Source organism: Ptychodera flava, chromosome 1 (genome assembly GCF_041260155.1).
Source record: "Ptychodera flava strain L36383 chromosome 1, AS_Pfla_20210202, whole genome shotgun sequence".
In the NCBI taxonomy this organism is placed as follows: Eukaryota; Metazoa; Hemichordata; class Enteropneusta; family Ptychoderidae; genus Ptychodera; species Ptychodera flava.
Window position 1 is genome coordinate 41,007,200 of NC_091928.1, and position 15,107 is coordinate 41,022,306.

General features: G+C 36.9%; 2 protein-coding genes across 2 annotated transcripts in view; both read left to right on the top strand.

The window, feature by feature from the left end:
* The first annotated feature begins 2,550 nt into the window (after window positions 1-2,550).
* The window catches only part of LOC139137396 (proline-rich transmembrane protein 1-like), a 55,740-nt gene continuing 43,183 nt past the window's right edge, over window positions 2,551-15,107 (top strand). Inside the window, exons 1-2 of the mRNA XM_070705465.1 lie at window positions 2,551-2,710; window positions 3,021-3,112. Coding sequence (XP_070561566.1) covers window positions 2,695-2,710; window positions 3,021-3,112 — 108 coding nt within the window. The 5' untranslated portion in view covers window positions 2,551-2,694. The remainder of the gene's footprint in view (window positions 2,711-3,020; window positions 3,113-15,107) is intronic.
* Window positions 3,294-4,571, top strand: LOC139147272 (proline-rich transmembrane protein 1-like). The gene is made up of 2 exons (XM_070718338.1): window positions 3,294-3,434; window positions 3,912-4,571. Exons 1-2 carry the CDS (start codon window positions 3,294-3,296, stop codon window positions 4,143-4,145), a joined length of 375 nt encoding a protein of 124 aa, XP_070574439.1. The 3' UTR covers window positions 4,146-4,571.

Sequence of the window (15,107 nt, forward strand, 5' to 3'; positions counted from 1 at the left end):
TTTTGTTCATCATCTTATAAGTGAAATATAATGTATTCATCCATGAGGAGAGATAACATTTCAATTGCATGACATAGGATTGAAGGGAAACTTTAATCCCATCAAGAGTAACCGAATTTCGAATATTCCAAACTGTATATTTTACAAAGGAAGTAATACAGTAAATAATGTCAGATGTTGCATTATTATCATTTTCGATTCGTGCAATTGCTAATCTTTTGATATTGATATTATTATCAAAGTTGTGTTTTCTGACAAAGAAACAAATACATTTCTGCCAGATTTCTTTAAAATATTTACACTCAAATAAGATGTGTTCCAGTGTTTCTTCTTGGCCACAAATATGACATTTCCCATCACTTAAATTGAAAGTTTTGGCCAAGCTTCCTGTGACTAGGCCTCGATGGAAAATCTTCCAATTTAAATCATTTACTGAATTGCTGACAATTCCTGTTGAATTAAGATGGTTGAATAAAGTAGCTTTGTAGCTGTCAGTGAGACTTAGATTCTCAGCCCATTTTTGACCAATCTGACCTTTGACTGCATGCCATTTCTTATCAACTATTAAATTTCCAATAAAGTGACTTGGTTTTGACATCACTTTTTGTCAGACCATAATTCTCTAAGTCTAAAATATCATAGTTTTCTTCATTTTGGATGTTTGAAGAGATGATTTGTTTCCAGGAATCTGGAATAGCATTGAGGAGTGTTTCATACTCTGTCTTGATTTCCTCTTGCACATGTCTAATTGTACCTCCTCTAATTTTTGCAATTATTTCCCATGGTTGAAGCCAGTCATTTCTGTCATCATTCCAGATGTCCCTAAGCCTTAAAATTCCACTCTTTGACCATTTTTCATAAAAGACGACACTTCCTTCATTCTTAATATTGTCATTATACCACAGAACTTCTCTAAGAAGATTCTGTTTTGATGTTGGTAGATTCACTCTTGTAAGTCTAAGTGACTTCCAGGTATTTTACATATCCCCATACACCATTGGGGTTCGTTTGTTGTTGACTTTGAAATTGAGATGGAGGTAGTGATAATCACTATTCAGTTTATTGTCATAATTTGCTATGAAATATTTTGATAAGCTGGCCCATTTAGGGGTCCCTTTATCTGGATTTTTCTCAAATAATTTCATAAGCCACTTTAATTGGAGTGCATTAATTTTTTCTTCAATGTCGACAACTTTTTTGCCACAGTCATCATATCTTTGAATGAAAATGCCCCTTTTTATGACTTCTCGTTTGCCTCTCCAAATAAAATTCCATAATTTACTATTTGCTTCATTAATAATTTCCTTAGGTACGTGATCAAATGATGCCAGGTACCATAATTTTGATGCAGCCAGCATATTAGCTACAATTGCCCTGCCTTTAAAAGACAGATTTCTAGTATTCCAGATCTTAAGACAATTCGTAAATTTTTCCATCACTGTTTTCCAGTTTTCTCTAGATGTGTTACTGTTTCCAAACCCAACTCCCAAGATCTGCAAAACCTTGTTTGAAAAATCGATCCCTTCCACTGAATCAGTGCGGTTTTTAAGAGTCATGCTGCTCACTGAGCCAGCAGAAGCGCGCCCTCTCGATGTTGTATTTCTAACCTTTTGTTTCTTATCGTTCGCACCTGTTCGCTGACACCAAAAAGTAGAAAATCAGGTAAATCAACGAAATAAACAACTTTGAGAACAAAGCTCTTTCATTTACTCAATTGCCACTACTCGTTTTTAAAGTAAGACTCATTCCAATTGGATAGCCACGTCACTAAACTTTCAATACAATCATCGCACAAATTCAATGTTTTTACTGACACTACTGACTCGAATTCATTCTACTGGTACCTATGCTTCATCTACATAACCTACAACAACTACCTCGAGTCATTTGAGAAATGACCTTTCAGTCAAAACTCAAATCTCATTAAAAGAGTGATGTTGCTCAAGTCTTATCTTTCTAAAACCAAGACAGTATGCAAGAATCACTTGAGTACGTGAATCTGTATTTTGTTCTATGACGTGTATTCTTTTAACTCGGCAATTTACACATCAGCTTGAAACTTTCTTCGTTGCTAACATTCAATCAGCCATTCCTTACATAAGGTGAATAATATACAGGACATAAATGTTTGCAGAGTATCTTGTCAAATTGAATATTTAGCAGATTAGCTTCACTAATCGAGATTCATTTACACGTTAGATTTACAAATAAATAACTTCCGGTAAGGGTACAAAAATAATATAAACCTCAATATTTTGCGTCTTCTGCTCAAAAGTTAGTCATTGAGCCCGACCTTGTACCGAGAACGGATCACTAAATAAACTCACCCTAGGTCACTTACTCCTTGCTGGTCACATAATCGGAATAGTCGTTGATAAGTAGTTTGTTTAAACTAGTACTCATAACATTTCAGAAAATGACAGTGTGGTCGAGGTAAACACAGGTCAGGGGGGCGAGGTCACTTTCAATACAATGTTTGATGAGTAACGGAAGAAGCCGTGCAAATTCTCTGAAACACTTCCTCGTTCTGGTTCTCGTGACGAACTTCCGGTAATGTGTGTATAAGTATGGGGGATTGTCAAGGGCAATGTCAGAGAGAGAAATAACAACAGTTACAACACTTCGTCAATTTCTGCCAACGAATTCACTTAACCAGAAGGAGTCTCGGTTTGAATTCTGTACAGAGTATCTACCATGGAAAAAGACACAGGTAAGTCCTAGCGTAAAGGGATAATGTAGACTTACATGTAGAGGGATTCTGCTCAGTTCATTTTTTTCTTCTTTAAAACATTTTGGAGTCAAAATTTCTGACGGTAGCCCACCACATGGTGTTACCAACGCTGTAGAGAACAACCAATACTCGTAAAGAATGTGTCGTTCCATGGTGACGGATAACAGCAGTCACGGTCGAGAGAAGTGACATTGAAACGACGAAAATGCAAACATTTGTTCGATCGAGGTTCTATAGTAACTTTTATTATAAAAGCGGACTCTCATCCAATACCGTTTTATCCCTTCAGCTAATCATGTCTCGCCTACAACGCAGTCGCGGCCAGGGGATCTCGCAGTGTCACCACCTCCGGCCTATCCGTACGGCTCAAGCACAACCATGGTGAGTAAAGTAATGAGAAATTGAATAATGTTTTTCCTGGTTGAATTTAAAATGGCCACAACGTCGGAACTTGTTTAGTAAAAGAACGTCAGGTTAGTATTAGAAAATTGCAATTGGATAACAAAAATCTCACAGGACATCCTAGATTATATGGTGATTTTTACATCTATCATTGATTTTTATGTTGACTGTGCAACAACCTGTCGTTGGGGTCGCTGTACAGCAGCCGCGAGCACCAGATGATTACATGGGTTTAGCAATATTCACAACTCTGTGTTGTTTCTGGCCTGTTGGAATATTTGCAATACTGAAAGCAAGAGATGTAAGTATTGACAGAAGTTATAGCGTTTTCAACACGTCCACTATAATTGTACCCCCAACGTCCCTTAAACATAGTTCACGAGATTGAGACACGACGGATTGGTTTACCCTGGCACCATGACAAGCACACTGAATCGTAGACTCTCTCATTTCCATTCGTAGAGTCTATGCAGTGTGGCTATCGTACATCCGGCCTGGCATTATCCTGACTCAGCGAGCTGGTGTATTACCAGGTGTACGGTTGCGTCGACCTTGAGAAGCCAGGTGGTTTAGCCTGTGCATGATAGGCAAGTTCAGCGAGTGGAAGATACATAGTAAACGAGGAGCTGTGAAAGAGTCTAACTATAATTTGGACATTCCCATTAAACACAGGCTATTATCCTTGTATGAATTTCATTGTTAATAATGCCTTGCAGACTAGGAATATCACAAGGTGTATTGTGAATATCAATTGGTACTATGATTTGACTCCTTGCAGGTCCACAAGAGAACATGGCAAGGTGATACATCCGGGGCATCAGAAGCATCACGAGCTGCCAGACGTCTGTCATTCATCGCATTAGCCATAGGAATAGTTGGACTCGTCATCTCCGTTATCTTTACGGTCGTTTCCATAGCGACGATTCAAGTTGCAATCAACAGTACAGGCTACGAAGATGTCATCAAAGAACAACCGTACACTGTAGAACCGTCCATTGTCACGTGGAGTTGATTTCACTTCAAATCGTTGAGGCGCATGCGCTGCGATTAAATTATAAATCTCATTGGCAAGATGACAAATGCATATCAAATTCATCAATATTAAGTCCCGAACGACAACGATAATTGGGAACAATTTTAGTGTGTATGGTGAGCCTCCGATTGACCTGTGACCTTTCCATAACATCGTTGTCATGATGAAATGTCGCTGCCGTTTAAACAGTTTTCAATTATCTGCATTCGATATCTGATGGTCTTGCGCACTAATGCAAAAATAATTAAATGCGAAAATCTTTCAGAGAACTTTTTAAAGACTAAGATGTGATTTCCAATTCTTCTCCGTCAGTTTCGAGTTAGAATTTTTGACGCTGAAAAATATGTTTGTGTCTTTCAATGATAAAATAAAGGTACGCACACAAGCTTCCTGTTTAAATGTCAACGCGTTGTCCATGTAATTGGTGTTTGAACAATTTTAAACATTTGTCGATCAGAAAATGAAGTGTCCCCTATATTTGGGTGGTATTCAGAAACATCAGAGTGTATACAATATTGTATTATATCTAGCTTGAAAAATATATTCACAGTGACGACATTTTCGTTCCAAGCTTTAACATGTTTCGTATATTTTCACGTTTTCATCAGTTTCCAGTCGGCAGGATTTTTTGTTCAAATATCTTTGCAAAAGCAATAGGGCTACATTGTAATCAGCATGCCATATTTTATTTGATAGACAAATTTGGCACAGTGACGACAGGAAAACAACTCACATACCAAACCGTAAGTCCGTTTGTTATATACGGTTGTACTTCGATCCATCTTAACGCAATGAGAAAAAAAAATGCCCTCACACATAGCGCATTTGTGTAATTGTGTGCCGTATCACACCCATGCACACTTAGTCCAAATCTAGGACAGTTACCACACAGACAAATACCCTCTGACAATCACCACCAGACATTTACTCCCCGGCTAATTACCACCAACCATTTACCACCGAGACATTTACCCCCAAAGACTTTTACCCCCGGGATATTTACCCCCTAATACTATTTATAACGACAATATTGCTTTGTCAAAAATGATGTCAAATGAAAAATGATGAAAAAAGGGGGTTCTCGAACAATTGCGCACACTAGGTCCGCATCTTTTCTAGTTCTCCTGCTTGGTGCCACATGATTTACCTTTTGCTATGCCTGGCAAGTGTTACCAAATATTCAAACTTTACCCTATGTTTATCAGGGAAGCGAACCCGGACGCTCGATACTAACGACCTATCCTCTCTCGAACCACTACGCCACGTGGAGTTGTCTGCGGCTGTCGCTTGAAATTGTTAATCTTGAACTTGACACTGTATGTCTAACCATGCATATAATATTATTGTACCTTTACTGTATTTGTGTATCAATATCCAAAAGAGGATATGATTTCAAGAAAGACTTGACTTTACGTTGATCCTGGAAACTTCATGGACCAAACGTCTACCATGACTTGTCGCAATGTCAGCATTTATCAGCAATAAAATGTACTTGAAATACATCTTATTGCATAACAACACACTACGGAAAGTGCAGTATGGCACGGAAAAACACTAAACATTACTAAAGTCTACAACGTTGTTGTCAATGTCTGTACCTCAGCTGCTTGGGGAAACATAGTGTTTGTAATATATTTCAGGAAAGACAGTTTATCATTTGACTGATAAAGTACAAAAACTTTTCTGAGATCATAATTCATCTTCATTGAGACGAAGATAATATTTCTATCATCACTATATTTACAAAACTTCATTAAATAGTGAAATTCGTCCTCCGCTACTGACCTCCGAAAGTGCTCTTACGAAATCTCCGCGAATCTTGACGTCACATCCGATGTGCTGGAAAGATAGTAACAAATTGGCGACGTCGAAGAGTGGCTGCTCACAGACTCTAGGGAGCCTTTGTTATTTACGACCTACGGGGACTAAAATAACTGAAAGCTACATGGGGTTGCTTAAAGTGTGGAGAGAAAATAAGGGGGTACTCAATTTTTGCTGTAAAATAAACCGAAACACCTCTCAGACTGCACCATTGCACACATAAATTTTTCAAAACTTTTCGATGCGATCGCCCCCTCGTGCCCCCCCCCCTTTGGGGTGTTCTAACAGTTTTGCTTAGTAAAATATCAAACTGAAAACACCTCTTCGACTACACCAGACTGCACTATTGCACACATCAATTTCTCAAAATTTATCACGGAAGAGGGAACACCCTAGGCCTGGTACTCTCCCCCTCAGTCTCTTGCGTGCTCTCCCCTGTACTTTCAAATTCTGCCTTGTCAGATATTCTACTGAAAACCTTGTCATGATACCCATCCAAATTATACAATACTATATGGTTGGATACTGATTACCGGTATATGTACAATTTGTTGTGACTTTGAATTTCAATTTGTCGGTTTCACCTTTGTCAACTGTCATGAGATAGCCGACTCGATGATAATCTAGCAGGGTACACCAGGATTTGAAAGGCCTTTACTAGTGCTGTATTTTTCTAAATTTTACAAAAAGACATGTATTGATATTTTACTTTTCTAGGGGTCAGACATAATTTCTGCCTTAGAGAGGGGCGTTACTCAAATTCATAACGGTTGACAGGAGGGTACACGAAATTACATTGTTTCCGATGAAATTCCTCCACCCCATCCCCAGGCTGTAATTAATGACAGCTCCAAAGATGGACGTCCGTGCTCTGAGAGGGGTCTTATTGCACATTTATACTCGCTTTTTACCGAAGAAGCCATGAATAGGACAGGTAAATATTCTGCAGTTTGAAAGTTGTATTCGCAAATCACAGCACAGTGATGACACGATCTGGTTACGTTGCGCATGCGTGCATGCACTCTCTCACTGGTCCCGTTATCCTGTGCGGGGTCCCAGACACCGGACACTTCGTACCAAAACTTCTTCACACCAAAACAACGTCGCGTTGTTTTGGGGGGTGAAGTAGTCATGTCGCCCCAAAACCATTTTGTCCTCAAAACAATGACACTTCGCCCAAAACTATCGCTAACCGGTAAAGATGAAAACAACCATTGCAACTACTGTCATCGAAGTTTTCATCAACGATCTGCCATCCCAGGACTAAAGTCTTGAAATATGCCATCAAATCAATTCCAGCAATCGTTATCATTCAAGGACAGTAAATCACCAAGTACAAGCATAGACAGTAGAGGGAGGAAGAGTCCCCCCTCTACTGTCTATGGTAGGCTACAAGAAACAAACAGACAAAACAACAACACCCAGTTCATTATTCTGTAATTATTTCACCCTGAGGAAAAAATACAGAAAGCAACTTAAATTTAATAAACAGCAGTTTACCAAATCATTGATAAACAAACTAGAATTGGCAGATGGAAACAGTTCAGGTGAATATTGGAATATCTTGAAGAACCTTAGGAAGAAATCGGGTGTCCCATTGGATGAATCTATACAGAGTAATGATTGGATTTCATATTTTGAGTCATTGTATAATAATAAGTCCACAACAACTGAAGAAAAAATTGTTTCTGAAAAATTGGGAGAGTTGGAAAAAATAAAGAGACTAAATACTTACCTTAATACTCCAATAACACATAATGAGTTATTATCTGCCATTAAACAATTGAAAAATAAGAAAGCACCAGGTGAAGACTGCATAAGAAATGAGATGATTAAAGCTAGCAATAATGTGTGTATAAGTAGCATTTTAAAATTGTTTAATCATATACTGGATAGTGGTAACTTTCCTGCATTCTGGAAATCAACATTGTTAGTTCCACTTCACAAATCAGGGGACAAATGTGATCCAAACAATTACAGAGCAATCGCACTTTCAAGTTGTTTATCAAAACTTTTCACATTGGTATTGAACAAGCGTCTCATTAAGTATCTAGAGGTCAATGATCTTTTCTCACCTTTTCAATTTGGTTTTAGAAAGAATAGACGTACTTCAGACTGTGTATTTTTGTAAAGACTGTAATTGATAAAATGTTTTCTACTAAAAGTTTGAAAAACTCAAGCTCAAACAAGCTTTATGTAGCTTTTGTAGACTTTAGGAAAGCTTTTGATTCTGTTTGGAGAAAAGGATTATTTCTTAAAATGCAGAGGTTGGGAATAACCGGTGGTTTCTATGATGTTGTAAATCTATGTATGATAACACTCAGTACAAAATGAAACTACCAAGAGGTATTTCTGATGGGTTTCTTTCTACTTGTGGTGTAAACAAGGTTGTAACCTTTCACCAACTTTATTCAATGTTTTTCTGAATGATCTCCCAGGTATTTTTGGTGATATATCTGATTTCCCAATAGAAATTGGAGACCTGAAAATGAGTTGTATTTTGTATGCTGATGACTTAATACTTATGTCAAAATCTGCAGAAGGTTTACAGAATTGCCTGAATAAGTTACTTTCTTATAGTAAATTATGGGGTCTCACAGTTAATGTAGATAAGACAAAAACAATGGTATTTAACAAGAGTAATCATTTCATAAACAATGTGCAATTTTACTTTGAAAACAATTTGATTGAAACAGTGAAACATTTTACATATGTTGTGTTCTTATTACACCTAATGGAAAATTCAAACAAAACCAGAATAATCTTAAAAACAAAGCAATGAAAGCTTTATTCAGCATAAAAAAGTCAATTTTATGTGAAAGAATGTTAAATCCTAGACTTTGCTTAAAACTTTTTGACACATTGATTGTTCCAATTCTTTCATATGCTTCTGAAATTTGGGCAACAGAAATCACTAGTACTGATAATTGTCTTGAAAGTCTTTGTATGTCGTTTTACAGATTTATTCTAGGAGTCAGTAAACGTACTCCTTTGGAAGGCATAAGAGCTGAGTTGGGTAGACTACCATTGAAGATCTCACTTTATATGTCTGTTATAAGATATTGGTGTAGACTGAACAGTTTGCCTTCAAATCACATTCTTAAAAAGGCACTCACAGAAAACAGAAAAATTCAATCTCCTTGGGTGAAATTTATTAATCGCAATTTGGGGGATTGTAATCATATGCATGTTTTCAGTTCATTGGGAAGGAAATTATATTTAACAGCCGCTCATTTATTTTGGGTTTAGCTCATTTACTCCTTTCCAACTTTTGAGAGGTTAAAAAAATTAGAAAACAAGGGAATCCTACAGAATTACATTTTTTATAGGGTTTAAATTCCAAATGTATATTTCCTCTGATCCTGGGCATTAAAAATCAATTTTCGCCCACTTTGAATTGAGAATTTGAGCGGTTTAGGTTACTTTTGTCAAATGAGTCTTGAAATTTTGCAAAAGTCATCACCATTTATTGCATTACAAATAACTTTCAAAAAATCTTGCTTTCTTTTTGGAAAAAATATATTTTTTTTGCATACTGCATCACAATACTGCCTTCACCATTATAAAATTAATTATTTCATATCATATTCATTATTTTGGACTTTACCTGCATATTATTTTCATGAAATCCTGACTTCAGGTGATTTTAGTAAGGTGTTTTCAGGCGAAAACAACCGACTGAAGCCAAGGTAGGGGTAATTTTTATATTCTGCCATGCTAACTTCAGGTAATTTTAGTCAGGTGTTTTCAGGCGAAAACAACCGAGTGAAGCCAAGGTAAGAGTAATTTTATATTCTGTCATGCTAACTTCAGGTGATTTTAGTCAGATGTTTTCAGGCGAAAACAACTGACTGAAGCCAAGGTAGGGTAATTTTTATATTCTGTCATGCTAACTTCAGGTGATTTTAGTCAGGTGTTTTCAGGCGAAACAACTGACTGAAGCCAAGGTAGGGGTAATTTTATATTCTGTCATGCTAACTTCAGATGATTTTAGTCAGGTGTTTTCAGGCGAAAACAACTGACTGAAGCCAAGGTAGGGGTAATTTTATATTCTGTCATGCTAACTTCAGATGATTTTAGTCAGGTGTTTTCAGGCGAAAACAACTGACTGAAGCCAAGGTAGGGGTAATTTTATATTCTGTCATGCTAACTTCAGGTGATTTTAGTCAGGTGTTTTCAGGCGAAAACAACTGACTGAAGCCAAGGTAGGGGTAATTTTTATATTCTGTCATGCTAACTTCAGATGATTTTAGTCAGGTGTTTTCAGGCGAAAACAACTGACTGAAGCCAAGGTAGGGGTAATTTTGTATTTTGTCATGCTGACTTCAGATGATTTTAGTCAGGAATCCTACAGAATTATATTTTTTATAGGGTTTAAATTCCAAATGTCTATTTCCTCTGATCCTGGGCATTAAAAATCAATTTTCGCCCACTTTGAATTGAGAATTTGAGCGGTTTAGGTTACTTTTGTCAAATGAGTCTTGGAATTTTGCAAAAGTCATCACCATTTATTGCATTACCAAATAACTTTCAAAAAATCTTGCTTTCTTTTTGGAAAAATATATTTTTTTTGCATACTGCATCACAATACTGCCTTCACCATTATAAAATTAATTATTTCATATCATATTCATTATTTTGGACTTTACCTGCATATTATTTCATGAAATCCTGACTTCAGGTGATTTTAGTAAGGTGTTTTCAGGCGAAAACAACCGACTGAAGCCAAGGTAGGGGTAATTTTTATATTCTGTCATGCTAACTTCAGGTAATTTTAGTCAGGTGTTTTCAGGCGAAAACAACCGAGTGAAGCCAAGGTAAGAGTAATTTTTATATTCTGTCATGCTAACTTCAGGTGATTTTAGTCAGGTGTTTTCAGGCGAAAACAACTGACTGAAGCCAAGGTAGGGGTAATTTTATATTCTGTCATGCTAACTTCAGGTGATTTTAGTCAGGTGTTTCAGGCGAAAACAACTGACTGAAGCCAAGGTAGGGGTAATTTTTATATTCTGTCATGCTAACTTCAGATGATTTTAGTCAGGTGTTTTCAGGCGAAAACAACTGACTGAAGCCAAGGTAGGGGTAATTTTTATATTCTGTCATGCTAACTTCAGTGATTTTAGTCAGGTGTTTTCAGGCGAAAACAACTGACTGAAGCCAAGGTAGGGGTAATTTTTATATTCTGTCATGCTAACTTCAGATGATTTTAGTCAGGTGTTTTCAGGCGAAAACAACTGACTGAAGCCAAGGTAGGGGTAATTTTTATATTCTGTCATGCTAACTTCAGATGATTTTAGTCAGGTGTTTTCAGGCGAAAACAACTGACTGAAGCCAAGGTAGGGGTAATTTTTATATTCTGTCATGCTAACTTCAGATGATTTTAGTCAGGTGTTTTCAGGCGAAAACAACTGACTGAAGCCAAGGTAGGGGTAATTTTTATATTCTGTCATGCTAACTTCAGGTGATTTTAGTCAGGTGTTTTCAGGCGAAAACAACTGACTGAAGCCAAGGTAGGGGTAATTTTTATATTCTGTCATGCTAACTTCAGATGATTTTAGTCAGGTGTTTTCAGGCGAAAACAACTGACTGAAGCCAAGGTAGGGGTAATTTTGTATTTTGTCATGCTGACTTCAGATGATTTTAGTCAGGTGTTTTCAGGCGAAAACAACTGACTGAAGCCAAGGTAGGGGTAATTTTTATATTCTGTCATGCTAACTTCAGGTGATTTTAGTCAGGTGTTTTCAGGCGAAAACAACTGACTGAAGCCAAGGTAGGGGTAATTTTTATATTCTGTCATGCTAACTTCAGATGATTTTAGTCAGGTGTTTTCAGGCGAAAACAACTGACTGAAGCCAAGGTAGGGGTAATTTTTGTATTTTGTCATGCTGACTTCATGTGCTTCTTGTCAGGTGTTTTGAGGCGAAAAAAACAGACTACGGCCGAAGTCTAGGGTGTAGATTCTGGTGACACCAGATCCTTCACATGTCATGTTGAAAACACTGGTCTCTAGTTAAGATAGAACGCACCTCGGGGACAGAAATTCAGGCCTTCAAATTTTATCAATTTTCTTCTGACCAACCACTTGTGGGGGCTCATTTTGAAGCTCTTGGCAAAAGAAAAGTTTTCACCATCTTAGTTTTTTGAAAATCGAAAATTTTATTATTTCTCATAGAGTTAACACAGGGATGGCAGCCATTTTGGATTTCAAATATCGAGAAATAGCAAGTTATTTGTCTCTCTAGTACAAAAGTTTGCACGGTGACCCCGGATTTTTATTCTTGCTTTGGTAAGAGAATGGTTGAAAGTTTCTGAGGAAAGTTTGAGCAAAAGTTTAAGTCTTTCACTTTCGGGGTGCATATTACCTAAAATGGGTGTCTTTGGCAAAAAAGTAACTAAAAACTGAGGCACCTTAATGATTATGAAAAAATTTGTTTTATATTTTTTTTAATTTCCTTGATAAATTGGTTGAAAATAAGTAGTATAATCATGTTTCAATATCGTGTAGGTAGAGAAAACTAATTTTTATCGATAGGCTATCTTTCTGTGTAAGTGAAAGTTAAAATAAAACTGTTGAATGCTTATCAGATGTAGAAGGGTAGGTGCTTGGTCAGTTTGGTTACTTCTTTCATTGTATGCATTTCAATTTGAACGTATGGATATTATTTTGACTGGAATAACAAAACTGAAAACACTGTTACCTTTTATGAACATTTTATTCTGAAAAATACAATTACAGTTACATAGCAGGGACAATACATGGGGCCCGGGGCACCGACGTCCTTTGTACCTCCTTACTGTTTATTAATTGCCATAAATGTGAAATTTGGCAAAAAGTCAAATTGTTTTGACATAAATGAAAGTTATTTGAACTGGTTGGTTACTGCTCCAGCATAAGTTCAAGTGTGGATTCTAAGTATCAACAACCTTGATATGAACCATTGACTAAAAAACATTTGCTTGTTACACTCACCACACTTGTACTTAGTATTTGGAGTGTACACCTATCTACAATACAATGATAAAAAGTTTGCACTCTGTAGGTCAACAGTGCATCTTTAAGGTTCCAAGACAAGAAATTGACCATTTTAAACTAACAATTCTCTAGTGTTTAATAAACTCAGAACCCCCGTAAATTGTATATTTTCGGAAAGCCTAGATATAGGGGAACATTTTGGTTACCATAGTGTCACCATTGTTTACATAATTATCACGTGACAGGTAATTTGCATAACCTTTCAAAAATCGGTTTTCCCTATGTTTTGTTTCAATGCTTTGAGATATGTGGCTGAAATTCATGTGAATGCAAGCTATCCTACAGTCTTCAAAAGCGTGTCTCAGAATTTTTTTAAATCTTCTTAAACAGTTTTATGCCAGAAAAACTTCCAGAGCAGTGAATTTTACCATAGTTGATTTCTTTAAAATTGTGCTCCAAAAAAATAAGCAAGATATAAAAAATCTGAGACACACTTTGAAAGAGCATTGTGACAGCTTGCATTCCAGCAAGTTTGAGTCAGATATTTTGAAGTATTGAGACAAAACATAGGGAAAACCGACTTTTGAAAGGTTATGCAAATTATCTTGTCACGTGATAGTTATGTAAACAATGGTGACACTGTGGTTACCAAAATGTTCCCATATATGTAGGCTTTCAGAAAATGTATACTTTACGGGGGTTCTGAGTTATTAACCGTTAGAGAATTGTGAGATTAAAAAGGTCACATTTCTTATCTTGGAACCTAATGTATGAGACTAAATAAGCTTACCGCTCAAGTATGTATAGGCCAAAAACAATATTTAATTTTGAATTATGTAGTGCAGGGAAGGACATACAATATGGTGAAAAGCAAACTAAATATAAAAACTGAATATACAATTATATGGAAATGTTGTTTTACAGTCATGAGCATCTGGTGTGTGCCGAGAGACAAATATTAAAATTGGACAGTATCATCCTGACCACAGTTTGTCTGACTGGTTGTTTCCTTCTGAATTTCTGACATGGTGATAGGTACAAAATATTATGCTATTCACGATAGTTATACAACATAGCTTGCATTTTGTTCACAGTAGAACTGAGTTTTACATGTAAGATAACTTTCTCGTAAACTGTAAATTCTGGCTTCTGGCAGCTCAAACGTCGCAATACTACATTTTTGATATGATATGGAGTGATTTGCACACATGCAGTGACAGTCGATATATTCATAGTACGAGAGTCTACTGTACATTAAAGCATAGTGATGTTGACAACTACATGCATGCCAGTGCACGATTTTAAAGTAGCCAGGAGGAAATTCTAATGGTCTTTTAGTGGAAATATAAGTATTAAACGACAGTGCTTATCGTGACCTTGCTAAAGTGCAATCTCGGATCGTGTATGATCTGATGATCATGCCAAATTACCATGTCGGATTATGCCGTGATTCTGAAGTGCGCGTACTTCCTTAGTAAATCGGTCAACATAAAACTTTAAAAGCACACACTTTAGCGATCGTAGTAAAAAATGATGTCAAAATCAATGCACAACTGTCGAAATTACCCAAAATAAGCAACAGAAAACTAAAAGTTATCGCTGTGTCGAAAGGACAGTACATCAACATAAAAAGACGCTAGTTTGTTATAACATGGAGGCCGGAGGTAGAAGGACAGAGCATTCCCTCGCTCTCACCCAGCTATTAGTAGGGGCCGCTGGTGGGATTGCCTCACTATTAAAAGCAATGGATTCGCCGGTACTGGGGAGTACCGAGTACGGAGGCCATCATTCTTCAGTCTATCGAAGGAGCGTTTCGTGCCAAAAAATACATGACAGCAATCAAATATACGCTAAAACCTTTAAAACGTCAAAATTCGCAACTGACCGAGAAACATGATGGCGTCGGTTTGATTTTTTAAAGTCCTTGAACAGAAACAACGCTAACTTGTTATGTGCGCATGCGCATATTAAGGGGAGACCCATTGATTTCGCGGGGGGGGGGGGGGGGGGGGGGGTATGCAGGAAGTGGGTATGGGAACTTTTTTTTGTTAGAGAGACAGCATTTTTTTATTTCTACAGTCAGACCTGCATCAATTTTTTTTTCAAATGGAGTAGCAGTGCAATTTTTCAAATTTAAGCCAGTGTTT

What these genes read in the sequence shown, in the direction of transcription:
- LOC139147272 (XM_070718338.1), top strand. Translation starts at nt 3,294, where the DNA reads ATGTTGACTGTGCAACAACCTGTCGTTGGGGTCGCTGTACAGCAGCCG. An exon ending in CAATACTGAAAGCAAGAGAT is followed by an intron (nt 3,435 to 3,911) that starts GTAAGTATTGAC and finishes GACTCCTTGCAG; the next exon opens with GTCCACAAGAGAACATGGCA.